Source organism: Heterobasidion irregulare, assembly GCF_000320585.1.
Source record: "Heterobasidion irregulare TC 32-1 unplaced genomic scaffold scaffold_01, whole genome shotgun sequence".
Lineage (NCBI taxonomy): Eukaryota > Fungi > Basidiomycota > Agaricomycetes > Russulales > Bondarzewiaceae > Heterobasidion > Heterobasidion irregulare.
Window position 1 is genome coordinate 2,133,111 of NW_009258197.1, and position 24,759 is coordinate 2,157,869.

Below are 24,759 nucleotides of genomic sequence, written 5' to 3' on the forward strand. Positions count from 1 at the left end.
TTTCATACAAAAGACACCAGAAAAGAACTACAGTACAGACCAAGATCGATTAATCACTAACCAGTCCAATATTAAAAAAATGCAGAAACCCTGATTATGCTTGATGAACCTGCTAAACAGTATTTGCACCATCGCGACCCACTGCCCTTGCACTCCTCATCGCCAGATCAATCCCTAGACCCCTCACCTCTTCCTCCGCGTCACCCCTACTACCGCTATCCCCGCTCGCCGCCCAATTGACCATCATACGGTCAACCGCGCGCTGCGACTCTGATCGAATTGCAGGATTCTGAATTGCAGGAATCCCGCGTGAGCCCGGTTCCGATGAGACACGCGTGAGAGGCGTAGACGGGGGAACGAGAGAAGACGCGCGACGGGAGCCGATAGGCGTGCGTTCAGGAGTAGGAGCGATGACCGGCAGAGGCGGAAGCGGAGGTATCGTAGAAGGATCAGCAACGGATTGCCGGGCGACAAAAAGAGATGGAAGAGAAAATCGGCGGTTCGTTCGCATGTTAGGGGCCCGAGCAGGTAACGTTGGCGTTGCTTGACGTGATCTATGCGACACGTCTGGTAGTACGTTCGCAGGGGGCTCCAATGCTTCATCCTCACCGTGCGACAACGACGTACGAGTGATCTGACTCCCCGGACTGCTGGGAAGCAGTGACGGGAGAGCAACGCTGACAGGGTGAGAGGGAGTGTTTGGGCTGATGAGCGTAGGTGTGACGCTTTCTCTATGTCGTGAGGTTGGTTTGCCGCTTTTGAACAAGGTTTTGATCCGCCCTCCAAATGTCTTCACTCGCTTCAACAACCCACGCTTGAGCGTGGCGGCCTTAGGATCTCCTTTCGATGCGACGTCATTCCCCCAAGTAGTCCTCCCAGCCCCGGGCGCACGGGAATGGCAATTCTCCGCTGGATCAAGAGTTGTGGATCCGACCCCCGTTTCGCGAGATGCAGAGTGGCTAGGCAATGGCAAGAACGTCACCGCACTATCTACACTGGGCGTAGTGCCTACGTGATCTTGATGGAGATGGTTCCGTGACAACGAGACATTGAATTCGGACGGACTTGGGGAGGCGAAAGAGATGGGGTCGCGAGGGGGCGAAAAATGGGCGGAATCCGGCGAGTGCGGTTCTCCAAAATCGAGAATAATTACGGGTGATCCAGTGGCAGAAGTGCCGACAGCAGTAACTCGCTCAGTCTGATCAAGCATAGAAGGCGGTAACGCAGGCAGGATAATTGGATCATTTACGTCCAGGTCGGATGGCAGAGAAGGTAATATTGTACTGAGAGGCGCTGAGAGAGGGGAGAAAAGAGCGGAATCGGCGTGAGAGAGGTATGCCGTGCTGGTATCAGCAGTAGATAAGGAGTTGGTGAGCGACGGAAGCTCCGGGATGGGTCTAGGGGAGCGGAAGCCGAGGGATGGGGTAGACGCGCTCGAGGACGTTGATGAAGGAAAAGGCAGCAAGATATTAAGTTGACTAGATCGGTGCGGAGAATCTCCTTTGAGAGGGAAGTGTTTCTTGTCGTTGTCTGTATGCACGTTCTCTGCGGAAGGTCCCACAAATGTGGTCATACTCTCATGCAATGTGGCATCGCCCACGTCCGAGAGAGTCAAAGGTGATGCCGCATCTCCAGATGCGTTTGAAGAAACATCCTAAGAGTCCCATTCGATCAGTCTTGCAGAGCAGCGTGTGAGAATATGAGCCTACTGCGAAACCGGAAGATGTTGAAATGGGACTCAAACCATCTCGCCCGGATATCTGAGGCACAACACTGTTACCGAACGATCGCAAAGGCGTACAAAGGCTGGTCCTACCACATTCGTTGCAGACGAGCTCAGGCCAGAAGAAACGCTGGTCGGGGACGTCGGATCGTTGCCGATGCGAGATATTTCGGTCGCGGTACGTCCGTTAATGACGTGCTCGTTGGAGGACCTTTTGGATATGGATACCTCTCTATCCAAGTACGTTACAGCGGTGAAGCTGGTAAGCTCTGCGATGTCAGCCGAAGACATCACGGTAGTTGGATCCGCGAAGGATATCTGTGAATGATCAGGCCATGAACCAGGCAATCTGGGCGTGGGCGACCTGGACATTGTGGTCGCGACGCTGAGGCTGCTGGCCTGGGGGAGGATGCATGAGAAAAAGGCGCATATATGGATGTTTTGTACTCACATTGGGGATAGGACGGGCGAGCATGGAATGGATGACGGACAAGAAGAAGAGGGCGAGGAAGGCCGGGTTGAAGGCAGCTTTAATGGCCGAGAACGGAAAAGGAATGCACGAAGATCGTATTCAGAGATCCGCCACACAAGTCCAAAATAGAATTATATGGTCGTCTACAGACAGTCCCGAATAGTCAACGCTATTACCACAATCGGCCTTCCTCAAAGTGTACCCTTGACGGCCTTGTCGACGCTCTCCGCAAAGTAGTCGATGTTGTTCGCGTTCAGTCCCGCCATCGAAATACGCCCGTCCGCGGTCATGTAGATGTGGGCCTTCTCAGCCAATGCCTTCGTCTGCGGAGGCGACAGTCCGGTGAAGCTGTTCGATTCCGAGCACCCCGTCAGACACCATTCAACCGCATCTCACCGCCCGACGCGCTCACCTAAACATGCCAATCTGCGACTTGATGTGGCCCCACTCCCCAGGAGTCTTGTGCGTGTGGGTCAGCGCGTCGTACAGGCGCGCACGCATGCTGATGATGCGGTCGGCCATTCCCTTCACCTCCGACTCCCACTCGGTATACAGCTCCGGCTTGCTCAGGATCGTGTTGGCAATGCGCGCGCCGTGAAGCGGGGGGTTCGAGTACATGGGACGGATGACAATCTTCAGCTGGCTGTCGACGCGTGCCTTCTCCTCAGGCGAGGCAGTCGTCAGAGAGAACGCGCCGACGCGCTCGCCGTAGAGGCCCATGTTCTTCGCGAACGACTGCGACAGCGCGACCTGGTGGCCCTGTGACACGAAGTGACGCACGGCAAAGGCATCACGAGTCGTAGAGCCAGACGCGAATCCTTGGTAAGCCATGTCGAAGAAGGGGAAAAGCTGCTTCTCCTTGACAATGTCCGATATCTCAGCCCACTGTTCGGCGGTGGGGTCTATACCTGTAGGGTTGTGCGCGCAAGCATGGAGGAGAACAATGGACTTTTCGGGAGCGTTCTGATCAAACACGTCCTTAGCATCGTTCCGGCCGAACTGAATGCACGGTGTACCTTTAAATCCTCCTTCAAACCTGCAAAGTCCAAGCCAACAGTGGACTTGTCAAAGTACCTGTAGCCGCGCACTTCGAGCCCAGAGTCACGGAAGATGGGAGTGTGATTACCCCACGAAGGAACGGGGAGGTAGATGATCTTCGAATGAGGGTAGAAGCGCGCAAGGAAGGCACCGCCAATGCGAAGAGCACCGGTACCGGAGATGGACTGAGTGATGGCAATCTGGAAAAAACAGAACCTTCAGCTCGCGAAGAGTCGATGACATACTGGTATGAACGTACGGAGTTCTCCTTCAGCGGGGCGCTGTCATCGCCGTAGGCCAGCTTGGCTGCATTCTTGGTGAAGTCGGCAAGACCGGTAATGGGGAGGTACTCCTTGTCAGGATTGGCTGCACGAAGAGCCTCTTCGGCCTAACGAGCGAATGATGCCAGCACATAGGATGGTAACCATAACTCAGTCAAGATATGAATGCTTGCCGCTCGGGATAAATAGCGCACCTTCTTGACAGCACTGAGGACGTAGGGCTTGCCATTGCCATCCCTGTACGCGCCCACGCCAAGGTTGATTTTTCTAGCGTCCTTGTCGGCCTTGAAAGCCTCAGAGACACCTAGAATTCTGCATCAGTATCCTCTTAGTGTGATATGTCACCGGCGGGTGAAAGCGAGCGAAGAAGCATCGAACAGGGCAGACAAGCGTGTCCGTGTATATGGGCACGGCGAATTGAATAGAGACTGAAGGAGAATTCTCACCAAGAATAGGATCGGGGGGACCCGCGGGCACATGGGACCAGGTGGACACGCTAGCAGCACGGAGGGCGAAGCTTCCGCGAGCAGCCTGAGAGCGAGCAATGGCCAGCATCCTCAATGATTTTCTGAGTATGAGGGCGCGGTAAAAGGACAGAATGTGGGTGCGGGGCCCCAATGATGTTTCACAGGCGCGAATTTAAAGACAAGTTGCGTGCCCAGCCTCCAGAGTCTCGACCTGTGACTCGGGTTGTAACGGAATCGACTCGGACCGGGCACCCGTCTGAAAGGCTCCCCGTTCTAACGCCGTTTCGTTGACTTCTCACAAAGTGTTTGTAGCAGCTCGTGCAATGCGCTGCAAGGCGCTATAATAGTGAAGCTAGTGAAGAGTTGAAGGGGATTTCAATCCGATTAGATTAATGCACTTCCCCGATCTAGTCAGAGTCCAGATCCTGGAGTCACACCGAAAGTTTTGACGATAAGATCAACCTTGAGCTGACTCGTTGTGGATCACTGTCCTCGCCCAGGTTCCCAAGGTCATAACCCTGCATAGAAAACCCAGCTCTGAGCTTCACAACCATGGCCGATACCGAACCCCCGAAACAGCCCCCTGCTGAAGAGGCCTCTGCATTGTACGTACAAGATTTCATCATGAAACAGCCGTCAAACTTACCCGTCCGTCGATCAGGACCGAGGAAGGTGTGGCGAAGGAGCCATCCAAGAACGAACTCAAGAAACGAGCAAAGCAGGCTGAGAAAGAGAAAAAGGCCGCTGAGAAGGCCGCGCGCCAGGCGGAGCTTGCCCAACAGAAATCTGCAGCTGACGAGGTACGCCTCGCGATCGTGAAGAGACTGCGCCCCCCGGTTCTCATCGCGTACACCGACAGGATTTCGCATCCGAGCTCTATGGTAAATTGCCTCTCAACCAGTCTCAATCACGTCCGCGGATCCCCCGCACCCAAATCTCTTCCCTCTCTGCCGCGCTTGATGGCCAATCCGTCCTCATCCGTGCACGCGTGCACACACTTCGCGCTCAAGGAAATAAGATGGTTTTCTTGAACCTGCGTCAGCGCATTGATTCTGTGCAGGCTCTGGTGACTGTCACTCCGGAAAAGGTATCTAAACAAATGGTCAAGTGGGTGGCCAGCCTTGGAAGTGAGAGCATCGTGCTCGTCGAAGGCGTCGTTAAAACCGCACCGGAAGAAATCAAGAGTGCGACAGTGGGGGATATCGAAGTCCACATCAACAAAGTGAGCGCAGCTTCGCGTCCTTAACCATGGGAGCGATTACCGACCTCTTTGACCTCAGATCTATCTGATCGCGAGCGTAGAGGGACGCTTGCCCTTTTCCATTGATGATGCCTCACGTCCGGACACCGATGACGCAGAGGCACAGTTCAACCGTGTGCTTCTCGACACTCGACTCAATAATCGCGTTGTTGACCTGCGAGTAAGACGACACCTCAAGGCATTTGATATTCCACTTGTTTGCTCATCGCCGGCACCTTCATTCAGACACAAACCAATCAAGCCATCTTCAAACTCCAGTCATCTATTGGCAGCCTCTTCCGAGAGTATCTGGACGAGCGCGGTTTCACCGAGATCCATAGTCCCAAGCTGCAGGGCGCAGCGACGGAATCAGGTGCCTCTGTTTTCAAGGTCAGCTACTTCAAAGGTATGTCGTCTCTCATCGTAGTTTCCTCTGTTTCGCTCACCAGACTTGATACATCCAGGGAGCGCCTTCTTGGCGCAGTCTCCCCAGCTTGCGAAACAGATGGCCATCGCCGCCGACTTTGAGCGCGTGTACGAGATCGGACCCGTCTTTCGCGCGGAAGACTCTAACACTCACCGTCACTTGACTGAGTTCATGGGACTCGATCTCGAGATGACCATCGAAGAGCACTATCACGAGGTCATGGAGCTGCTCGATGGCCTGTTCAAATCCATGTTCAAGGGCTTGACAGAAACGTACAAGAAAGAGATCGAGGCGGTTGGCAGGCAGTTCCCTGCAGAAGAGTTCAAGTGGAAGGAGGAGACGTTGAAGCTCACATTCGCACAGGCGGTCGACTTGTTGGTCGAAGATGGGGTTGACCGGGCCATTCTCGACGATATCAAGTGAGTCTCTTGACAGCATCAATCGTGCTGTCCCTCTGACGGCTCCCGCTCTCAAGCACTGAAAACGAAAAGAGGTTGGGAAGGCTGGTGAAGGCCAAATACGATACCGACTACTTTATCATCGACAAATTCCCCATGGAACTTCGTCCATTCTACACGATGCCCGACCCGGAAAATCCTGTACGTCAACGATGTTCGTCTCTTTACCTCATAACAGTTGGCTCATGATTCTCGATCTCAGGCGCTTTCGAACTCCTACGACTTCTTCATGCGCGGTGAGGAAATTTTATCGGGAGCACAGCGGATTCACGACCCCGTCCTGCTTGCAGAGAAGATGCGAAGCAAGGGCGTCGATCCCGAGAGTATGAAGGGGTACCTCGACGCCTTTAGGATGGGCTGCGCGCCACATGGCGGAGGAGGCATCGGTCTTGAGCGGGTGCTGATGTTGTTCTTGAAGTTGAACAACATCCGCCGTGCCTCGCTATTCCCGAGGGATCCCAAGCGGTTGGAGCCGTGACGTAGAGTTGTAATGATGAGAATGGAACCGAGAGAAGAATCAATCGTCGTTGTGTACACTCCATGCATGCTGTAAATGGGCTACTGTAACTGATGCTGAGGCCGCTTTATAATAGGACGAGAGCATGATGGTTTAGGAAATTAACGCGATCGACCGAGCAGATGAACTTCCTTCGTCCATTTACGGCGTTTCCAGGTGTCCAAAGCATCGTACGAGTCGAATACAAATCATCGCTGTTGCTTGTACCCAGATACCCAACGCTTGACGTTCACTTTTTTTATTCTTGCGCCCGTGTTACCCTTTCTCACTCTCTCACTTTCATTCCGACCATGTTCGTTCCTTTGCGCGCGCGATACCCTGACGACGACATGTGCTCTTCCACGGACGCGGCCTGCACCGCGACTCCCACCTCAGCTGCACCCTCAGAGGCGGCCACCTCGGCAGCTACGCCCTCAGCGATACCCGTCGAGCAGAAGATAGGTCAGCGGAACTTCACCGGCGTGATCATCATCATCGTGATCGTCTTCGTCGGGATCCTCCTCTGGATCATGTTCAGCAGAGGAGCGGCAGCGAAGCGGGTGCGAAGGCTCTGCCGCAGGAAGGAGTCCGCGCTTCCAGCCCGGACGGTCGTACAGGTGGTGCGGAGCGTCGAGAGCGACGACCAGCTGTCCGAGACGAAGGAGGCCGCCAAGTCCACTTCCGACAAGAGGAAGTCTAGGGCGCCGAAGGTTCGTCTGTCCTCGCTCCTGCCTGAGAGGCATGCGGCTGAGCCTGGTGTGCAGGACGTTAGCGACAGCTCCGAACCCAAGTCGAAGATGTGGGAGAGCAAACGGTCCAGGCAGTGAGCCCGTAGCGACGTCATTCGTGTACCGGTGAGTGCTGGTCTAAGCTAGTTCAGTCGTTGACGTTGGTTGAGGCTAGATTGCCTGTCTGCAGCCAGGGAGACCAACGCAGCGATGCGATTGCTCCGAGCCCGACGACACACCCATTCGCGATACCTTAGAGAACCTAATTAATCCGCGTGTACGAAACGATAATGCCATCCTCATCCAACGTGCTGGTGCTTAGAGAACGGGTCGCGAACGCCCGTTTTGGGATTGTAACGTTGTTCGATTTTCAAATTCGCCATTTCCTTTACCATCACTTTGCCACGCTGCTACGATGCTGCCACGAACAGTTTACCGTTCTTCGCCCTGTGCGGATCCGTACATACGACCTCCTTGTCTCCACCGCGATAGACACCCTGCATCAAAGAGACGTTGCCTTCTAATGCATGAGTCCCGCTGCGCGTACCTCGTGGGAATTCTCGACGTATCGACGCGCTCTGCAGCTGTGTCTCGTCCAAGTGGGCCCGTGGCCACCGTCTGATAGAACGCCATACGGGCACTATGCTGAAACGGTGCGTGATTCCAGGGGGGGGGGGAGGGGCAGCGATTCCAGGGTGCCTCAGAAGTGGTTTGTGCAAGCGCCAGAAGACAGCTGGACACATCTCGGTGATCGTGCAAATCATGCGGGGAAGACTCTTCTGGCGGCTGGCGTCGCTTCAGCGAGTGGAAATAAGGTCACCCGTTTCGCAGACGCGACGCCACTCATCGAACCATGGATACAATACACTTCCCTCTCCGCCGCTGCCTCTATCTATATAGGCTCTCGCTTCGCCCAGTAGCCCCGCCGCCCACCCCTCGCTACCCCCCAACACCCCTCCACACCATCGTTCACGATGTACATTACCCACAATACCCGCTCAACCGACAGCGCCCCAGCGCAGCCGTCGACGATCGGCTGGGCGCGCAGAGGCCTCGACTACTCGCGGACCCTCGTCCGCCGCCAGTTCGCCCCCCAGGGCCCCGCGCTCCTCGTCGTAATCGGCTCTGGCCTCGCCCTCGTGGTCATCGCCGTCGCCATCGTCCTCGCCGTGCGCAGGTCGCGCGCGACGTGCTGCGGCTGCCGGCGCGCGCGCGCGGCCCAGACGGCGGAGGGTCCCGCGCGCTGCACGCGCAGGAGGTCGCGCTCGCGCACCGCGGACTTGGTGGCGACCGCTTCGCCAGGTGCGGGCCGCGCGGATACCAAGGGGCCCCAAGTCCGCCAGGTGCGCGTGCGTGCCTCGTTCCCGTTCCCGTTCCCTTTCCCGTTCCCGTTCCTGCTACGCGCCCGCTGCGGGACGCTCACCCCGCCGTTTCACAGACGGCTTCTACGGAGGTCGCGGTCTCTTTTCCCCATCCCGGGAGCCCTCTCGAAGAGGAAGAAAAGTCCGAGGAGATCCCGTCCGCGTGCGACGACTCTCCCGCGTGGAAATCGAAGGAGAAAGACTGTACGGTGAGCAGAGCTGGCTGCCGGGATCATCCCACTGCGTGCTCATCGCGTCGACCCACAGGACCCGGCGTAACAGAAACACGGAGTCGACAACCTTGAGCTTATATTATTTATGGAGGGGGTGTGATGCTTGTCTACTGTATTGTACGATATACTGCGCTCGACGTGTGGTGCTGCGATCTATTATGCTATATGTTCCATGCACTGACGATTTGTCTAGGCGGAAGAAGAGAGACGACGTCGCTCACTGTTGTTGATAGACGCGAGCAGTGTTTCATATAACTTAGTGGGTGTAAAATTCGGACGCTGCCGATGCGGATTGAAATATACTTAGGATGTACGATGTATCCAAAAGCCAAGTCATCTAGTACGAGACTCGCCCGGACGACCACGGCCAAAGGCGAGTGTTCGCTTTAGCGTGTTCTATATATACTAAGCGGTGCCGTGACAGACTGGATTGACCGGGGATCCTTAATACATGATGCCGCTCGACGCCAAGTGAGTAGCCTCCAAAAACAAATATAAATGAACTGTAGACAGCGAGGGGTGTAAAAAAAAAAACTACACGGAGCAGGCAGCGGCTCGGACACACTACAACAGCGACAACAACAACGGCGCGTCAGCCACGGCGGGCGAGGACCCAACGCGATCGCACCGTACATAAATTTGTAAACAAGCAAGCGCCGGAACCTCCCAGCGTCCATCACGATGACGGGTTCCCGCGTCGCCGACTCCGTCGTCGCTCAGAGCGCGAGCGGCCGTGCAAGGGGTTCAGGGCGCCGGACGGAATCGTGCCCCGCTCCAGCGCGGCGGAGATGAGCTCGGCGGGCAGGTCGATGTGCACGCCTTCCGAGTAGGTGTACGCGTCGAGCGGGGAGTACGCCGGCGGCTCTCTCCTGCTCAGCCCCGCCGCCGCCGCTGCCTCATCGTGCCCGAGCAGCTCCGCGTCCTCGTCGCCCTCGCGCGCGGAGGCCGAGGTGGACGCGGAGCCGGAGGAGGAAGAGAAGGGGGGCAGCGACTGCAAATGAATATCGCGGAGATTAGGCGTCGGCGGGTTCCCCGGCGTGCTGGGAGAGTCAGGCAGAGGAAGGTGCTGCACCTGCACGGGGCCCAATTCTGAATCTGGCCGGCCATCGTGAGTAGAGGAGCTCTGACGCCTGGGCTCGGGAATGAACGGGTTCGCACCTGAGCGTCGGCTGGGTGAGAGCGAGCGTGTGGGCGAGCGGGAGGCGGAGGCAGACGCCTCGCCCTCGCCCGGTGGCGATGCGGGGATGTGCATGTTGGGTGGCGCGTGGAAGGGAGCGTCTGTGGGAGAGAGGTAGCCGTGTGAAGATGAGGGCCCGGCGCTGCCGCCTTCGGGTTCTTCGTCGATGGGTGTGATGGGTGGCGGAGGGGTGAGGGGTGGGGGTGGCGAGGCCATGTGCCCTCCTCGCAGAGGCGACGAGGCGACGGGAACGTTCGACGGAGGGAGAGGTCTGGGACGTCGATTGCGGTGCAGGCGCCTCGCGCTGTGGCCGTGTGAGGAATCGATGCTGCCTACGACGCCGCCGCCGCCGCCGCCGGCCTCGAGCAGGATGCTTCCACGCTCGCTGCCATACGCCGGGGGAGGGGCGAGGGTGCCTACGCTGGGGGCCAAGCCCCACTTCTTGACGTTGGCCTCGATGAAGACAAAGCCAGCTTGTCCGAGATTGACGTGAAGGCTGCAAGGGCCGTCGGCGCCGATGGTGGGGAAGAGGTTCCAGTTGTTCAAACCGACAAAGGCGTCCTCCATTTTGCGGCCATTTCGGGTGTAGAAGACGGTGCCGCTTCTTGGGCGATAGCCGACTCCGAGGACGTCCCCTTCCTTGAGGGCGGGGCCGAAGGTGGCGGCGGTGAAAGGGTAGTTGTGGGACTTGTCGCCGTTGGAGTGATAGGCGACAGAGTACCTGTTGTGGCCGGGGAGGCGGAACGAAGGATAGGGCTTTGTTGCGAGCCCGACAGCGACGTTGGTTGTCTCTGGGAGATCAAACATCTTGACCTCCCAGTAGTATACCTCGTTGAGTTTGGGCAAGGGGAGATTTGACTGGACGGAGGTAGCGGAGGAAGGGTCGGGGAGGAAAGTGAGCTCTGTGCGTGCGTGGACGAGCAAAGAGGCCATCATTTCGTAGTCGGGATCGAAGGACCAGGCGGAGACGCCCTTTTCCTGGATGGAGAGGAACTGAGAGAGGGTGATGTCTGTGGGGAGGGAGTTTGGCTGATATTGAAGCTGGTACTCTGGGGAGGACGAGGAGTGAGTGAGGGGGGCGGTAGGGAGAGAGAAGGAGAAGGAGGGTATGTACCCTTGGCACGAAGATAGGACCGACGAGTGACGTCGGATACGCTCTCGAGCCAGCGAGATTCGACGCCGTCAAAGCCGCCCTCGCCCTCGATCGAGTCCTCGCGGCTCATATCGACGGGGCCATCTGTATCGCGGAGGGCTATGCCGCGTCGTCTGCGAAGGAGGATGACACACAGAAGGAAGAGCAGGAGGAGGAAGAGGAAGGTGGAGAGGACGATGAGGAGGGGGAGGAGGACGAGGAGGGCGTCGTTGGAGGGCTCGCGTCTGCGAGGGTCGTCTACGACGACGGGGTCGACGTATCTCACGGTGCGAACGAGGACGTCGCGGAGAGCGGCGGGAGGGGTGGAGGCCATGAGGGCAGCCGACCCAGGCATAGCGACGGATGGGGGAGAGGGGACGTCGGCGGAGTGTGCAGGGCGGGAGGTCGACGGGAAGGGAGTGGACAGGTCTCCAACGCGGCGGGCACAGGCGGGCACTGCCGCCGTCTCCCGTCGCGGTGCCTGGCCATGCCGGACGCCGCCCGGTTCTCCGTCGACCGGCCGGCCAGCGCCGCCACACACGCCTACCCCGCACCCCGCCCGCGTCGTCGCGGCCCTCCCCCGAGTCAGCCCCATGAACGCCACCCTCGCCGCCGCCGCCTCTCCGCGCCCAAAACGCAAGGGCTCCGTCCGCAGACCCCGCGCAGCTTCCCATCTCCCCCCCGTCCAGACCCAGGAAACTCACGACCTCGCCCTCCAGTCCATCCGCGCCTTCCTCAAGGGCCGCGCCTCCTACGATGCCTTCCCCGTCAGCTTCAGGCTCATCGTCCTCGATTCGGAACTAGAGGTAAAGAAGGCCCTCCAGTGCCTCTTGACAAACGGTGCGCCCTCGACTCTCCCTCTCCCTCTCTCTCTCCACATCTGGCCCCCCTTCTCACTCGAGCACCCTCTCTCCCCAGGCGTCGTCTCCGCTCCGCTATGGAACAGCGAGAGATCTCAGTTTGCCGGAATGTTCACGGTATCCGACATCATCCACCTCATCCAGTATTATTACCACACCTCCTCCTACGACAACGCCGCCGCAGACGTGGAAACCTTCAGGCTCGAATCCCTCCGAGGTGCGCCTTCGCGATCCTCTCCCTCCTTTCACTCCCCCGTCTTCATCTCCCGTAAAAGACATAGAAAAGGAACTGGGCGTCGCCACCCCTCCCCTGCTGTACGAGCACCCGAACAGCTCTCTATACGACGCGGCCCGAGTCCTCATACACTCCCATGCCCGCCGCCTCCCCCTGCTTGACTACGACTCTGAAACAGGTCACGAAGTCATCGTCTCCGTCCTCACCCAGTACCGTCTGCTCAAATTCATCTCCATCAACGTAAGCTCTCCCCGCCCCGCTCCACCGCCCCCCCGTCCTCACGCGAGTGCGCAAAGTGCACAAAGGAGATGCAGTCCCTCCATCTGCCCCTCCGCAAACTCGGCATCGGCACATACATCTCAAAGCCGCTGTTCTCCACGGACGACGGCGAGATGCCCCCCGGCCACAATCGATATCATCCCATCGCCACCGCCACCCTGTCCACCACCGTCTTCGACGTCGTGCACATGTTCTCTGAGCGCGGCATCTCGGCCGTGCCCATCGTCGACGAGAACGGCGTGGTCGTCAACCTCTACGAGACCGTGGACGTGATCGTCAGTGCTTTCTTTTGCCGTTCACAGATCCTGCAGATGAACGTCCCGAACAGACCCTCGTGAAACTCGGGGCTTATCAGTCCCTCGACCTGACGATATCAGAGGCCCTCAACCAGCGATCGCCAGACTTTCCGGGCGTCGTGATCTGCACGGGAGCCGACTCGCTGGGCACCCTGCTGCAGCTGATCAAGAAGCGGCGCGTGCACCGGCTTGTCGTTGTCGAGGGCGATGTGCGTCAAGTTTCACTTTCGAGGCCTCTCGTGCTGACCCGCGCTGTTTCAGGAGGAAGAGCGGAAAGGGGGGAAGAAGGGGCGGCTGCTGGGCGTCCTGACGCTCTCGGACGTCCTGCGATATGTCATCGGCGACGTGGGGATCAAGGAGTCGACCGAACCAGCAGAAGAGCCCCCGGCGGCGGCGGCGGCGGCGGCGTCGAGCTGAGCAGAGGAGAACGCAGGGTGTAATTTAGCTGTCTGTACCTGTCTGCACTATGTATTATGTTGGATGAATCGCGAGGGACGGCCGGCAGCGGCCGGGAGTGCAGCGGCAGCTGGGAGAGAGAGAGTGGCTGACGGCAGGACGACGATGACAGCGATCCAGGCGGTGTACGTGCGCGGACACGAAGAGCGCCCCTCGCCCAAACCCCACGTCGTCTTCCGCATCGAGATCCAGGCCCACGTCCGCTCATGGACCATGTGGCGCCGCTACTCCGACTTCCTCGACCTCCACACAGAGCTCGCAAAGTCCACCGGCGCACCCCCGCCCGCGCCCCTCCCGCCCAAACACGCACTCGCCATGCTCCGCTCCCGCACAGACGAGGCCCGCCTCGAGGAGCGCCGCCTCGGCCTCGAGGCCTACCTGCGCGCCATCGTCAGCGCGAAAGACGACCGGTGGCGCGAGTCCTTCGCCCTGCGCGACTTTCTCGGCGTCCCCGTGGGGAAGCAGCCCGTCGCAGGGGGTAGCAGTGGTGGTGGTGGCGGCGGCGGCGGCGGTGACAACGACGACATGTCGCAGTTCACGTCCTCGTCGTGGCTCGACGAGCACATCGACCTCCAAGCGCGCGTGCGCGACGTCCGCGCCGACATCAACCGGCGCGACGCGCTCGGCGACCGCGGCGACGTCGGCGGCTCGCACGCCGCGAACGTCCACGCGAAGAAGAAGCTCGCCGCCGTCCTCGCGCGCGCGGGCGCGCTCGCGCAGGGGCTCGACGGGCTCGCGCGCGCGGGCATGAGCGCGGGCGAGCTGCAGCGCCGCACGGACATGGTCGCGCGCCTCCAGGACGACTGCGAGAAGCTCGGAAAGATGGTCTCCGTCTCGCGGCACACCGCGCGCGGCCCCGGCCTCGGTGCAGCGGCGGAGCGCAACCCCGCGTCGTCGTCCGACCGCGCGGCCTTACTGGAGAGCGCGCCCTCCGCGTTTGGCAAGCCCGTCACGCGCGTGTTCGGGGGTGGTCCCGCTGCGGCGAAGCCCCAGGAGACGGGGCAGACGCGCCCGCTGGACGACCACGGGCTGTTGCAGCTGCAGCAGACGCAGATGACCCAGCAGGACACGCAGCTCGCCCAGCTCGCGACCATCCTCCAGCGCCAGAAGCAGCTGGGCATCGCGATCGGGAGCGAGATCGCGCAGCAGAACGAGATGCTCGATGATCTCGCGGTCGGCGTCGATCGGGTCGGCGGGAAGCTGGCGTCGGCGAAGAGGCAGATGAATCGGCTGGGGTAGACTGTAGGCTGCATTTAGACGAACGTGACGATTTCTCGGTGATGTGTATTTTATGTGATCTTCGGTTTTTTTTTCTCTACTTTGGTGCACGGCGCAGAGCAGTGATGGTCTATATTATAATGTGTGAATACTATATAGTCCCATACATGGAGTGTGCAGTAAGTGTCTATGTTATGCGAGGATCCTGCTTCGCCAAAACCCGTCCTACTCCCTGTAACAGATAGAGCAGTCAGCAGGAGAGGAATAAACACCGGCACGGCACGTACCTCGAAACATGAAATCATGATCCCACATGCGGGTGCAATTTTGGCCACGCGCGGGCCTAAGCCAGCGAACAGCGCAGACATGCCCTCCGTCCGCAGGATCTGCGTCAGCAGAGGCAGCGTCCCCGTCGCCTCCCCCGCAGTCGCCGACATGACGAGCGCCTGCCGCCGCGTCTTGAGCACGTCAAACGGCGACGTGAGCAGCGCCGCCGTCGTCCCGCTCGTCGCGCCGCACACGAACGCAACCGACGCCCCCGTCCGCCCGCTGCGCTCGAACCTGCGCTTCAGGCCCTCGTACGTCGCCCAGTACATCCCGCTGAACGGCACGTCGCGCCACAGGGTCGGTCCGAGCCCGCGCCAGAGATGCCGGATGCCGTGGCGCCGCGCGAGCGCGCGCACGGAGGTCAGCACGGAGCGGAGGGTGTGGGGGTTGTCGGACGAGAGGGGCGTCGACTGCAGGTTTGTGCGGATGAGCTCTAGCGGGGACGCGATGGAGGTTATGATCGTCCGCGAGAGGATGCCGGCTGTGAGGGGGACGAATGTGGGATTCGAGAAGAGCGGGGGGAGCGCCTCGCGGAGAAGGTAATCATAAGTTAGCATATAACATGTAGATGACGGGACGCCGATGACGCTGGGCGAGAAACGAGCGTCAGCCTCCGGGAGCTGGCGGGGTGCGCGGGAACTGCTCACAGCGTCGTCCCGGCTCCTTTCCACAGCCCCTTGAGACCCTCCACCCTCCAAACATGCCGAACGGCATCGTAGAACCCGTTCACCCTCTCCGCGCGCAGGACGCCGTGGTCCCACACGCACACGATTTCTTGTGGTATTGAGCGTGCGAGCGACGACATGCTCCGCGTGCTGACACCTCGAACACATGGGACGTTGGCCGGCTGGCAACATACTGTTGGCGAGGCTCTTGAGAAAGGAGGAACCGGCGTGCTCGGCGGTTGCGTCTGCAGGCGTGTTTTGACGACGTCAAAGGGGGTCACTGCGGAGTCACTTCAGGATGAGAAAGCGTCGAGATGCGAGGAAAAGCATACTGGTCAACGCGGTCATGGTAGAGCCAGTCGCTGCAGCGACCAGCTTTGCATTCAAAGGGTCCATGGTGCAGCCGACGGAGGGGGTCGCGCGGGAGGGAAAAGGAGAGGGGTGTTGGATTGGATTGGGAAAACGCGGAAGAGTAAGACGGCCGCCACTGCCGAAACAGATCGCCGCTCCTTATCTGATAAGCAAATGATCTTCGCACGTGGCGTTCCCCACACCGACTCGCTGTGTTCCCAGGACCCACATCTTGTTCTTCACCCGTCGGGACGATACTGGCCATATTTTTATCCTCATGGATCCTTTGCTGTCTCATGTGAGGGTTTTTACTCGAATTCTGGACTTTGGGACGGTCTGGTATCGACTACCTATCTCAATGGAAGCATAAATATTTTCGCAGATGCAAGAGACATCTCAATCCCCTCCAGGAGCTTCCGTATGCGCGACGCGCGTCGTGGTATACGAGAAAGGGCACAGCTACTGATCACCTTTGCGTAGCACCGAGTTCTGACACCGAATACACACCGCATGCGGATCTCCTCTCCCAATCTGGGCTCGAGTCGTCCCAGAGGTGCCTATCTATCCCGAAGGTAAACACATCTGCCATCCTTCCGATAGGATCTGCGGTGCATCTGACTCTCTAAAGGTTGCCCCAAAACCTCTAGGAGGAGGAGCTTCACGCGACCAGCATCGCGTGAAGCTCGAGCGTCACCGTGGTGCATGACGCTTAGACGCTCGTCTTCGCCTCTTTGGCAGGAAGAGCCTACACGCCAGGATATGTGGAGTCAGTCCCACCAACCGGTCGCCCCCGCACGTTCTCCCGGCGTGCTCCCCACCCGAGAGTCTCGAAGTTCTCAACGCGAAAACGAAAACCAGAATAGATGCGTCGTGGTCCCCGTGGGTAAGCCGCAGGAAACCTACGAGCACACGCTGAAATAAATCGTCGTCGCGTCGGGTGAGGTCTATGCTGTGTTATTGTATCATATGCTGAACACGAACCTCTCGCCGTCAGCGAGCGATCAAGTAGTAGCTCACCAGATCAGAGCAGCAGCTCCCTTGCGGGAAATGAGACGCGGAGCGTCGATTTCCAAAAGCCAGCGCAGCGTGCCTTCCTCAACGAATCCCGCTGGGGCTCAAGAGAGAAACGCAGCTCAGAATCCATCGATCGAGATGGCGTATACATACTTGGCCCCGTCGTTTCCCTCGACGAAGACCCGTCCGCGAGACGCTTTGCAGATCCATGCTCGTCCTCCGCACCCATGAGAGGCCTGTTGTGAGTACGCAAGGAATCTTGAACAAAAAGACTATGCTGCAGCAAGTGGCAGTGACACTGATGACCTCGAGAAGCTCGATCGCAACCCATCTGGACCCGTCAGCAACGGGAAGAGAAACGCCGTCAGTTTCAAGAGCAGATCAAGCGAGAGCCCCGTCGAGTGTGAGCTGAAAACATCGCGTCGAATGCTGCTGGGTCCTGTACACCTGTTACGATGGATAAAGAGCCTCATCCTGATCTCGTATTTTCTCTCAACCGTAGTTCTAGGATTCCTACAAAGTATATCGTCGCCTTGCCTGCTTTCTGTAGAATCAGTATCCGAAACAATCACAACACGTACACACCAACCCGTGTCCGTCCCGCCAAATCTGGAAAATCCAAATCCACTTCAAGTCGCATACAGTACACTTCGAAACACATCCACCCTTGTTGTCCTTCAGCGGGGGGTCCTATCGACAGGATCAGAAATCCTGGTACGGCGGCGGGCCTTCCGCGTCAGGCTTCTTGTCTTCCTCAGGGGCGCCGCTACCACCCTGCAGCAGGCGCTCGCGCTCCTCCCTCTCCAGCCTCTTCTTCTCTTCCTCCGCGCTCTCGTACGTGGGCGCCGCAGACGTCGACGCCGCCTCGCCATGCAGCACCTTCTCGCGCTCTTCGCGCTCGAGTCGCTTCTTCTCGTCCTCCGCGCTCTCGAAATGTGCGGCGGGGGGCGGCGCCGACAAAGCGGGCACGGAAGAGGACACGCTCCCGCTGCGCCCGGACGAAGGCAGGGGGGCCTTGATATCGCGCAGCGAGCCACTCGCGGGGCCGGGGCCGTCCGCGCCAGCGGACACGGGGACGCCCGTCTCCGCGATGGTGGGCAGATCCGAGGGCACCTTCACGTCAGGCTGAGTGGCATCCGGAGACACGAACGCGGCGGATGAGGAGGCGGACGCTGGGATGGGCGCTGGGGCGTTGTTCAAGGCGGCGGGGTCGATGGCAGAGACCGAACCAGGGACTGGCATGGGACTGGTTGGCTTGCGTGCGGCGACGGGGCTTGGGGTCCGGTTGATTGGCGGGGGAGGCGCGTGGATGTGGTGAACCGGAGGCGGGGCCTTGCCCGACACGTCTGGTACCAAAACCGGCGCGGTCGTCCCGGGAGGCGTCAAAGGGACATTCGACTGGGAGCGGGGCTCGGGCGAGCTGAGGCGCGAGAGCTCTTTGGCGTGCGTCTCTCCGAAGCTGCGCGTATCGGAGCGATCCAGACTCGCCCCGGCGGGCGGAAGGGTCGTTTGGCCGGGCTTCCAGTGGTCGAGAGCGTGTTGGAGGTTCGCGCGTATCGTGCCCGTTTTCTCCGCGTTTGTGTAGGGCTGGCCCGCTGAGGGGGGGATGGGGGGAAGGTGGGAGAGGACGGGCTCCGAGGCTTGAGCGAGAAGGGACAACTTCTCGCCATACTAACCGACGATCGCGATGTGAGCGAAAAGAGGAATAAAATGGAAGTAGGAAAGCCCACCTCGCGCAGCGCCTCCCACTTGAGCTGTTCGCTCTCCTTGAGAGACTTGCGGATCAGGATCTGGTGCTCCTTCTCGAACGGCTCGTCATCGCGCTCCGCTTTGGCGAGCTGGTCGTTGAGTTCGGCGACGCGCTTTTCGTAGCCCTTCTCCTGGCCGTGCTCGAGGCGGGCGATCTGGTTCTGGAGCCCGGCGCGGGCGTTGCGGCGGGCGGTCAGGGCGGTCTCATTGTCGCGCAGGGACTTGAGCGGGGTGCGGGCGGCGTTGAGCTTCACGGCGAGGGTGCTCGCCAGGGAGCCCGAAACATAGTTCAAGAACGCCAAGCGATCGGATACTGGAGACGCATTGGAACGAAAAGCGCGGTGAGCGAGAGGAGATCGATGGGAGACGAGGGAGGTGTAGACTGACTGTCTCTGACGTCGGGGGCCTCGTTCTGGCCCCAGGTGTAGAGCTCTTTGCTGTGCGCCTGGGAGTTCCTGTTCAGGCTGTCAAAGTCGAGAGCGATGCCCTTCTCGGTGGTGATGATCTTCTGGATGGGGCCGGTGGTGCTGGAGGGGGGGGGGGGGAGATTTGAGCACGAGAGAAGAAAGGAGGAGAGGCGGGGCGCTCACGAGTAGGCCTGCTGGAATGTCCTGAACTGATGCTGGATCTGCTCCAGCGTGTGACTCTTGTGAGTCTGCGTCGCGCCAGAGTCGGCGGCGGCGGACGACCCCGCGGCCTGGGGGCTGGTGGGGCGGGTGGAGCCGGGGATGTGGCCTGCGAGGGGAGAGGCGTTGATGGCGCTCTGGGCCTTGTCGGCGAAGGAGGAGAGGAAGCCGGGGACGGGCATCGTGAAGTGGACGATGGACGGACAGGTACTACAGTACGAGGAGACAAAGTCGGACGCTTCGCATTGCTCCTGGGTCGTGGTCACATACAATCAGTCACACTCCCACGTCATCGTCATCGCTCGCCCGTCGCTGCCGCAGGCACAGCGCGGCCTCGCACCATAACACACGATAAGTATCCACCGGGCCCCCCTACACAATCATCTTCTTCGCGGTCTTCCCCTTCTTCTCCGAATCCTTATGCGACAAAAACTCAACCTCCGTCGCGAGCGGCCCTGCCAGCTTCTGCGCGTCCGTGTACCCCAGCACCCCGATCTTGAAGTGCTTCCCCACCGCCTCGATCCGCTCCCGCAGCGCCTCGTCGTCCGCACCCGAGTTCCCTGGCGCGAGCCGCGTCCAGATCGACAGTCGGTAGAATTGCGGTCGCGTCGACACGATCACCCCCGTCACCAACGACGGCGTCCCCGCCGGCGTGTCCGGGTTCGTCAAGTATGGGTCGAATGTCTCTCCAATCGCAGCCAGCATCTGCGCGCAGTACGGTCACAGAAGCAGCGCATGAGCCACGCCTGCGAAAGATCTAAAAAAAAAGGCACAATCGGTCGACGCACCGTGTAGAGCCACATTTTATCGACATGGTTCCTGTTCTTGTCTTTAGGAAGCTGAATACTCCACTTTCCACCATTTTTGTTCGCCTCGTCTTCCCACGCGGGGATGATTCCTTCCTGCGAATGTATTCCAGTTCAAACACCGCAATAAACTCTCGAGGTCGCTCGGACGACGAACCTTAAACAGATAGTAATTCGCCTTCGGCGGCAGCTGCGAAGGCGGGACGATGTTGTTGTGCAGACTGCGATACGATCGACAGTGAGCACACAGTGCCTCCAAGACGGAGGTCGAAGTAAGAGGGATGTACGCACCCCCAGAATTCCTCCACGCTATCGAAAGTGATCACACGCTTGATGTCCTCCATCCACCCCATCGCGGCAGCCGCACCAGGCGTCTGCGGAAGGGGAGTCTGCGGAAATGCGGTCGACGGCGTCTGCGGGAGATTGCGGCCCTTCGTCGCAGGCGAATCGAACCACAGCGTCCAGGGTGAGTACAGCGGGTGCTAGATCATCCAAAAAGCGCAAGGAACGAGTGTCGAGGGGCGTTCGGACCCGGTCAGTATGCGAAAGGCTCATATGTACACAGAAGAGGTGCAGAGGAGGCGCCGCGCTCTGCAGCAGCGGCTGGAACGCGCGCGTGACCAAAATAAGGACAGACGGACTGACCTTGACGTTGAAATTTTTGGGGTCGCTGAAGACGGTCCTGATCGTCTCTGCCTGCGCCTCCATGTTTACTTCTTGGATTTCACCAGGCTCCAGCGCATCGCCGGTGCCCTTCTCCTCTACTATCGTCGAAGTAGCGAGGCTTGCGGGGACGTTCGCCTCGGGATGCTCCGCCAGCGCAGCTTGGACCGCAGATCGGGCGGCCTGGAGGGCTGGACCAGGGAGAGACGAGACGGTGGTCATATTTTTGTTGTGCGCGCAAAGATTCGCTCGGGTTCGAGGAGGGTGTGTGGGCAGAGAAAGGTCGGAGGACGTGGGGGTGGGTGGAGCGGGCTTTCAGAGCGGGGCGGTTGGTGCCGGATCGGGAACGTCGAGCTCGCGGTGCGACGGAACGGTACGATTCGGTGAGCAGAGTGTACAGGTGGGTCGCAGCGAGAGGCTAGGGCGGGTGGGTAGGGTATGAGAGGCTGAGCGTGGAATGTGGAAGGCTGCGTGTGTCGAGGAGAAAGTGGTGACTGTGATCGCGGGCGTGAGAACCGCGTGATCTCATTTTCGAATTATCAATTTCCCCGGCCGGTCCCGGGGTTCATCCATGGCCGCGCTGCTCCCCTCCATAGGGCGCTGTGTAGAACTCCTAATTTTTAACCGGTTTAATAACAGGTGTTAATAACGCGTTAATAACGTGTTATTAACAGGCACGTATCGGACCCCTTGGTTTTTAAGGTTAATAACTAATTTCCCAAAATAACAATATATCTCGAATTTGTTGTTATTCAGTGCAATCTCTGTTTCTGAATGATTGTCAGACTCACCCCCTTGCCCAGAGGAGGCCTCCAAGGCAGTGGGGGCAAAAAAGAGGGCATACAGTGCCATTGTTGTCGTCCCAGCACTGTTCTTGTTATTGGTAGCTGACATGTGACACATGAGTAAAGTATTGTTAGTTGGCTGAATTCTGGAGGCATATGAATGATTTTTTGGATTTAATGGGTAGTGCCTGAGCCTGATCAGGTTGTGGTGTATTATTTACAGAATATAGGCTAAGACATCCAACTCCACAACCGCTTGCTCAAATCACCCCGTCTATGCTCCAGCCATCTGAGCCTCTCCAATTCATTTAGGCTTAGTTTACAGAATGTATAACACTGAGTGAGCTATGAGCCATCATTTTGTTGGCCCATTTTCTCGATTTTACTTTCATTTTCCCACGCTCACAATATGTAGTTATTAACACTGGTTATTAACGCGTTATTAACGCCTGTTATTAACCCGGTTAAAAATTAGGAGTTCTACACAGCGCCCTACCTCCACCAGCATCATCATCAGACGGCTTTCACACTCACACAACGCTGGTCAGGAAAATATGGACAATCGACGATCGGGCTATTGGCCCTAGCTTGTGCATCATGATGCCGATCTCGTTTTCATGCTGACCAAGTGGTATCATCTCTCGTCTGCTCTGCAATCGCCCGCCAGCACCCGATGGCGATGACAACCATGACGCTCAGTATCTCAACGACCCTCTGTCTACTTACCAAGGAGCCCCACCTTTGACAAACCCGTCAAAGTCTGCGACCGCGGACACTTGCGACTGACAAGCAAAGGCGATCGCGACGAGGATGACGGCGATGTCACAGCGACCCACCTGCAACGCGAATGACATGAGCCCTACGGCGCTAACAGCGAACGGCGGAGGGCCGCCGCGACGACGACGATGAAACGACGATCGACTGGGCGAAACCCTATCGCCGTGTCGACGGGACAGCCCTGGTGATCACAGTGTGCACGGCACCGTTCCCTTGACCCATACCCTATCATCCCCTTCATTAACAAAGAAAAGCGAAACAATCAGCGCTGCGCATAGTCGTGGACCGCCCTCCTGATTTGGGGTGCGCAGATCGTTCCTCATGAAGCTCCGCGTGCGTCCGCTATTCGACCCCGCGCGCGTACCTTGTCATCTTCACGGTCCCGGCTGGATCCATACGATTCGAACAATGCTTGTATTATCAAATGAATAAAACATACAATATATCGAGATGAAGGACTATATCTCTTGCCTACCGCTGAGAAACACAATAATCTACAACTCTAGCACGAGGCAACAACACAGACCCGGAATTACAACCTGCCGAGCGCGCAAGAGAAGGATAGCTAAAGACACAGCCGTACACTATACACAGGGTCCCAGAAGCAAACCGAAAGCCGAAGCACGAGGATGGATCAGAAGGGATTTGTGTACACAGGATCCGCAAGAACAGGAGCGGAAGCGAGAGACTGCTCGTCCCCCGCGTCCGGTATGCGGTGCATCTGGTGGACTTTCTCCGACAGGTCAAGGAACTTTTTTAAATGCGAAAAGACGTCAGCTCCCGGAATTGCCTACAGCCGAAATTCAGGGCCTACCCTTTGTTCTTCTTCCAAGGTCTCGTCTTGTGCACTCTTTAGGGTGCTCTGCATGTGGACCAACATCGTCTGCGCCCAAGTCCGTTGAGCGTTCATAGCGCAATGATGTCAACTATGGCCTACCCTGATGGAGCGGCTCGAAAGGCCTCGGTAGGTCGACACGCGCTCAAGTGGGGCAGGGTCTGTGCCCACGAGCCGCAGCTGATCGTGCAAGTAAATGATGTACTGCTCGAGGCACTCGAGGTAGAACCGTTTTTTGTCATGCGACGAGATCGTGTCCCTACAATGACATCGGTGAGCTGCGCTCGCACACAAGAGGGGAGGGGAGGGGGGGGCAGACTCACGGATCTGTCGGCGTAAAGCCAACGTTGTCGGCGACGATGCGCTGTCGCGCTTTACGCTGGCTCTCGACTTTCCTGTCCGACTCGCGCTTCGCTGCGCCGACAGCGGTCGGGGTGTGGGAGGCGAGCTCTGTGAGAAGCTCGCTGGGGGTCGGAAACGTGGTACGAGGTGCATCGCCGTAGGCTAGCAGGTGCTCCCGCGAAGGAGGGGGATAAGCCGGCGGGCCCATCGCCAAGGAGTCCGGTTCTAGAGGCCCCTCGCCATGAAGGAAGGGGGCTTGGGAGGTGGATGTTGCAAGGGTCGCGGGCCAGCTGCCGAAGAGGGCAGCGGGAGAGTGGATCGAGATCTCTGGGTTCTCCAAGTCGGCCGTCGACATGGGGTGGTGCTCGAGAGGGTACGAGAGTTCCGCGCCGGGCCACAAGTGGCGGGAGAGGGCATGTCCCATAGGAGCTTCAGGGTCGTTGGAGGGGTGGTGCTGGGCGTAGGCGGGATCCATGGGGAGCTGGTGGGCACCCGTCTGAGTGGGATATGGCATGGGAGCAAAGTCAGCAGCAGCGGGGCCGGGGTGAGAGGGAGGAGAGTCGATCTGGGAAGGGAGGGTCGTGAGCGAGAGGAGAAAGGGCGGGAGGGGAGGGACGTACGGAGGGGAAGTAGTCGGGCGACATGTAAAGAAAGGTGTCTGTGGCAAACATGATCTGACGAGCGGCGGGGGACGGGGAGGATCGAGAGCGAGAGTGCATATGTTTATACTCCCGCGACCAATTGGGCAATACGTCTGCCCCGGGCCCTGGCCCGCCGTGCGCTTTGCATTGAAGTCCTCTTTGCGATCAGCACCTCCATGGCTCGAACTAGGCCATCCGGGCCCGTCAAAGGCACGCGGGGGTCGAACACCTCTGCGTCCGGCCGCGACCTCCATCCTCTGCACGCCAGAGCGTGGGTCCCGGATGTGGCGTTAGGGTTGCCCCCGAGATTTATAGCCCATCTCATTTGATTCCGATCGCGCCCCCTCCCCATTCACTGCTCGGAAATCTCGGGCGACTGCCTCGAGATCCGTTCCCTCTATCACTCCTCTATCCTGTAGATAATCATACCTCCGTCTCTTATATGTCCCCCTTCCCCCTGGTGTGCACCGGCGCCGCCCATATCATGGGGGTTCGCTGATTGTGATTGGGGGCACAGAGCGTCCGGGCACCATGCCTTGCAACGAATGCGCGCGACGCGCGACGCGAGCGAGTGGGCAGAGTGGTGCAGCCAATATGCACG

At 58.9% G+C, this 24,759-nt stretch overlaps 13 protein-coding genes across 13 annotated transcripts; 5 read left to right on the plus strand and 8 right to left on the minus strand.

Annotated features, from left to right (window-relative positions):
* Positions 1-112: 112 nt before the first annotated feature.
* Positions 113-2,198, minus strand: HETIRDRAFT_166801 (uncharacterized protein; the record flags this gene model as incomplete). The annotated part of the gene is made up of 4 exons (XM_009542891.1): positions 113-1,654; positions 1,710-1,760; positions 1,817-2,124; positions 2,177-2,198. 4 exons carry the CDS (start codon positions 2,196-2,198, stop codon positions 113-115), a joined length of 1,923 nt encoding a protein of 640 aa, XP_009541186.1.
* Positions 2,199-2,264: 66 nt separating this feature from the next.
* Positions 2,265-4,128, minus strand: HETIRDRAFT_437828 (uncharacterized protein). The gene is made up of 6 exons (XM_009542892.1): positions 3,961-4,128; positions 3,709-3,818; positions 3,493-3,621; positions 3,212-3,433; positions 2,608-3,158; positions 2,265-2,543 (listed from the first exon to the last, which is right to left on the minus strand). The coding sequence occupies exons 1-6, from the start codon at positions 4,067-4,069 to the stop codon at positions 2,387-2,389; spliced, it is 1,278 nt and encodes a 425-aa protein (XP_009541187.1). The 5' UTR covers positions 4,070-4,128; the 3' UTR covers positions 2,265-2,386.
* A 337-nt stretch (positions 4,129-4,465) lies between these two features.
* On the plus strand, positions 4,466-6,832 carry HETIRDRAFT_437829 (uncharacterized protein). The gene is made up of 8 exons (XM_009542893.1): positions 4,466-4,586; positions 4,643-4,781; positions 4,841-5,203; positions 5,262-5,402; positions 5,468-5,627; positions 5,686-6,067; positions 6,124-6,247; positions 6,309-6,832. Exons 1-8 carry the CDS (start codon positions 4,534-4,536, stop codon positions 6,582-6,584), a joined length of 1,638 nt encoding a protein of 545 aa, XP_009541188.1. The 5' UTR covers positions 4,466-4,533; the 3' UTR covers positions 6,585-6,832.
* HETIRDRAFT_306133 (uncharacterized protein) lies at positions 6,746-7,429 on the plus strand (the record flags this gene model as incomplete). Its single annotated transcript, XM_009542894.1, has 1 exon — positions 6,746-7,429. The coding sequence occupies one exon, from the start codon at positions 6,746-6,748 to the stop codon at positions 7,427-7,429; it is 684 nt and encodes a 227-aa protein (XP_009541189.1).
* Positions 7,430-8,183: 754 nt separating this feature from the next.
* On the plus strand, positions 8,184-8,996 carry HETIRDRAFT_166805 (uncharacterized protein; the record flags this gene model as incomplete). The annotated part of the gene is made up of 1 exon (XM_009542895.1): positions 8,184-8,996. The coding sequence occupies one exon, from the start codon at positions 8,184-8,186 to the stop codon at positions 8,994-8,996; it is 813 nt and encodes a 270-aa protein (XP_009541190.1).
* A 222-nt stretch (positions 8,997-9,218) lies between these two features.
* HETIRDRAFT_437830 (uncharacterized protein) lies at positions 9,219-10,489 on the minus strand. The gene has a single exon (XM_009542896.1). It carries the CDS (start codon positions 10,315-10,317, stop codon positions 9,601-9,603), a length of 717 nt encoding a protein of 238 aa, XP_009541191.1. The 5' UTR covers positions 10,318-10,489; the 3' UTR covers positions 9,219-9,600.
* Positions 10,453-11,567, minus strand: HETIRDRAFT_41415 (uncharacterized protein; the record flags this gene model as incomplete). Its single annotated transcript, XM_009542039.1, has 2 exons — positions 10,453-11,150; positions 11,216-11,567. Coding segments are annotated over 2 exons (1,050 nt in total), but the record flags the coding sequence as incomplete, so codon positions are not given.
* Positions 11,568-11,826: 259 nt separating this feature from the next.
* On the plus strand, positions 11,827-13,320 carry HETIRDRAFT_306671 (uncharacterized protein; the record flags this gene model as incomplete). Its single annotated transcript, XM_009542897.1, has 6 exons — positions 11,827-12,073; positions 12,152-12,310; positions 12,369-12,568; positions 12,625-12,882; positions 12,936-13,112; positions 13,189-13,320. 6 exons carry the CDS (start codon positions 11,827-11,829, stop codon positions 13,318-13,320), a joined length of 1,173 nt encoding a protein of 390 aa, XP_009541192.1.
* Positions 13,321-13,464: 144 nt separating this feature from the next.
* On the plus strand, positions 13,465-14,740 carry HETIRDRAFT_469174 (uncharacterized protein; the record flags this gene model as incomplete). The annotated part of the gene is made up of 1 exon (XM_009542898.1): positions 13,465-14,740. The coding sequence occupies one exon, from the start codon at positions 13,465-13,467 to the stop codon at positions 14,596-14,598; it is 1,134 nt and encodes a 377-aa protein (XP_009541193.1). The 3' UTR covers positions 14,599-14,740.
* A 24-nt stretch (positions 14,741-14,764) lies between these two features.
* On the minus strand, positions 14,765-15,965 carry HETIRDRAFT_305316 (mitochondrial carrier protein; the record flags this gene model as incomplete). The annotated part of the gene is made up of 4 exons (XM_009542899.1): positions 14,765-14,809; positions 14,865-15,492; positions 15,552-15,849; positions 15,902-15,965. 4 exons carry the CDS (start codon positions 15,963-15,965, stop codon positions 14,765-14,767), a joined length of 1,035 nt encoding a protein of 344 aa, XP_009541194.1.
* Positions 15,966-18,682: 2,717 nt separating this feature from the next.
* On the minus strand, positions 18,683-19,497 carry HETIRDRAFT_469178 (uncharacterized protein; the record flags this gene model as incomplete). The annotated part of the gene is made up of 3 exons (XM_009542900.1): positions 19,274-19,497; positions 19,071-19,210; positions 18,683-18,996 (listed from the first exon to the last, which is right to left on the minus strand). Coding segments are annotated over exons 1-3 (672 nt in total), but the record flags the coding sequence as incomplete, so codon positions are not given.
* Positions 19,498-19,526: 29 nt separating this feature from the next.
* Positions 19,527-21,249, minus strand: HETIRDRAFT_437834 (uncharacterized protein). The gene is made up of 5 exons (XM_009542901.1): positions 20,761-21,249; positions 20,407-20,597; positions 20,273-20,336; positions 20,098-20,211; positions 19,527-20,014 (listed from the first exon to the last, which is right to left on the minus strand). Exons 1-5 carry the CDS (start codon positions 20,998-21,000, stop codon positions 19,682-19,684), a joined length of 942 nt encoding a protein of 313 aa, XP_009541196.1. The 5' UTR covers positions 21,001-21,249; the 3' UTR covers positions 19,527-19,681.
* Positions 21,250-22,736: 1,487 nt separating this feature from the next.
* Positions 22,737-24,182, minus strand: HETIRDRAFT_145408 (uncharacterized protein). Its single transcript, XM_009542902.1, has 5 exons — positions 24,138-24,182; positions 23,499-24,082; positions 23,278-23,434; positions 23,155-23,223; positions 22,737-23,091 (listed from the first exon to the last, which is right to left on the minus strand). The coding sequence occupies exons 1-5, from the start codon at positions 24,159-24,161 to the stop codon at positions 22,975-22,977; spliced, it is 951 nt and encodes a 316-aa protein (XP_009541197.1). The 5' UTR covers positions 24,162-24,182; the 3' UTR covers positions 22,737-22,974.
* Positions 24,183-24,759: the final 577 nt, after the last annotated feature.

Coding starts and splice junctions, on each gene's coding strand:
- HETIRDRAFT_437828 (XM_009542892.1), bottom strand. CDS start 4,069: ATGCTGGCCATTGCTCGCTCTCAGGCTGCTCGCGGAAGCTTCGCCCTC. Junction 3,622..3,708: donor TCCTCAGTGCTGTCAAGAAG/GTGCGCTATTTA, acceptor TTCGCTCGTTAG/GCCGAAGAGGCTCTTCGTGC. Junction 2,544..2,607: donor TCGCAGATTGGCATGTTTAG/GTGAGCGCGTCG, acceptor GGAATCGAACAG/CTTCACCGGACTGTCGCCTC.
- HETIRDRAFT_437829 (XM_009542893.1), top strand. CDS start 4,534: ATGGCCGATACCGAACCCCCGAAACAGCCCCCTGCTGAAGAGGCCTCT. Junction 4,782..4,840: donor AGAAATCTGCAGCTGACGAG/GTACGCCTCGCG, acceptor GTACACCGACAG/GATTTCGCATCCGAGCTCTA. Junction 6,248..6,308: donor TGCCCGACCCGGAAAATCCT/GTACGTCAACGA, acceptor TCTCGATCTCAG/GCGCTTTCGAACTCCTACGA.
- HETIRDRAFT_437830 (XM_009542896.1), bottom strand. CDS start 10,317: ATGGCCTCGCCACCCCCACCCCTCACCCCTCCGCCACCCATCACACCC.
- HETIRDRAFT_437834 (XM_009542901.1), bottom strand. CDS start 21,000: ATGACCACCGTCTCGTCTCTCCCTGGTCCAGCCCTCCAGGCCGCCCGA. Junction 20,337..20,406: donor AGCGTGGAGGAATTCTGGGG/GTGCGTACATCC, acceptor ATCGTATCGCAG/TCTGCACAACAACATCGTCC. Junction 20,015..20,097: donor ATAAAATGTGGCTCTACACG/GTGCGTCGACCG, acceptor TACTGCGCGCAG/ATGCTGGCTGCGATTGGAGA.
- HETIRDRAFT_145408 (XM_009542902.1), bottom strand. CDS start 24,161: ATGTCGCCCGACTACTTCCCCTCC. Junction 24,083..24,137: donor CGCCCGACTACTTCCCCTCC/GTACGTCCCTCC, acceptor CTCCCTTCCCAG/ATCGACTCTCCTCCCTCTCA. Junction 23,435..23,498: donor GGCTTTACGCCGACAGATCC/GTGAGTCTGCCC, acceptor ATGTCATTGTAG/GGACACGATCTCGTCGCATG.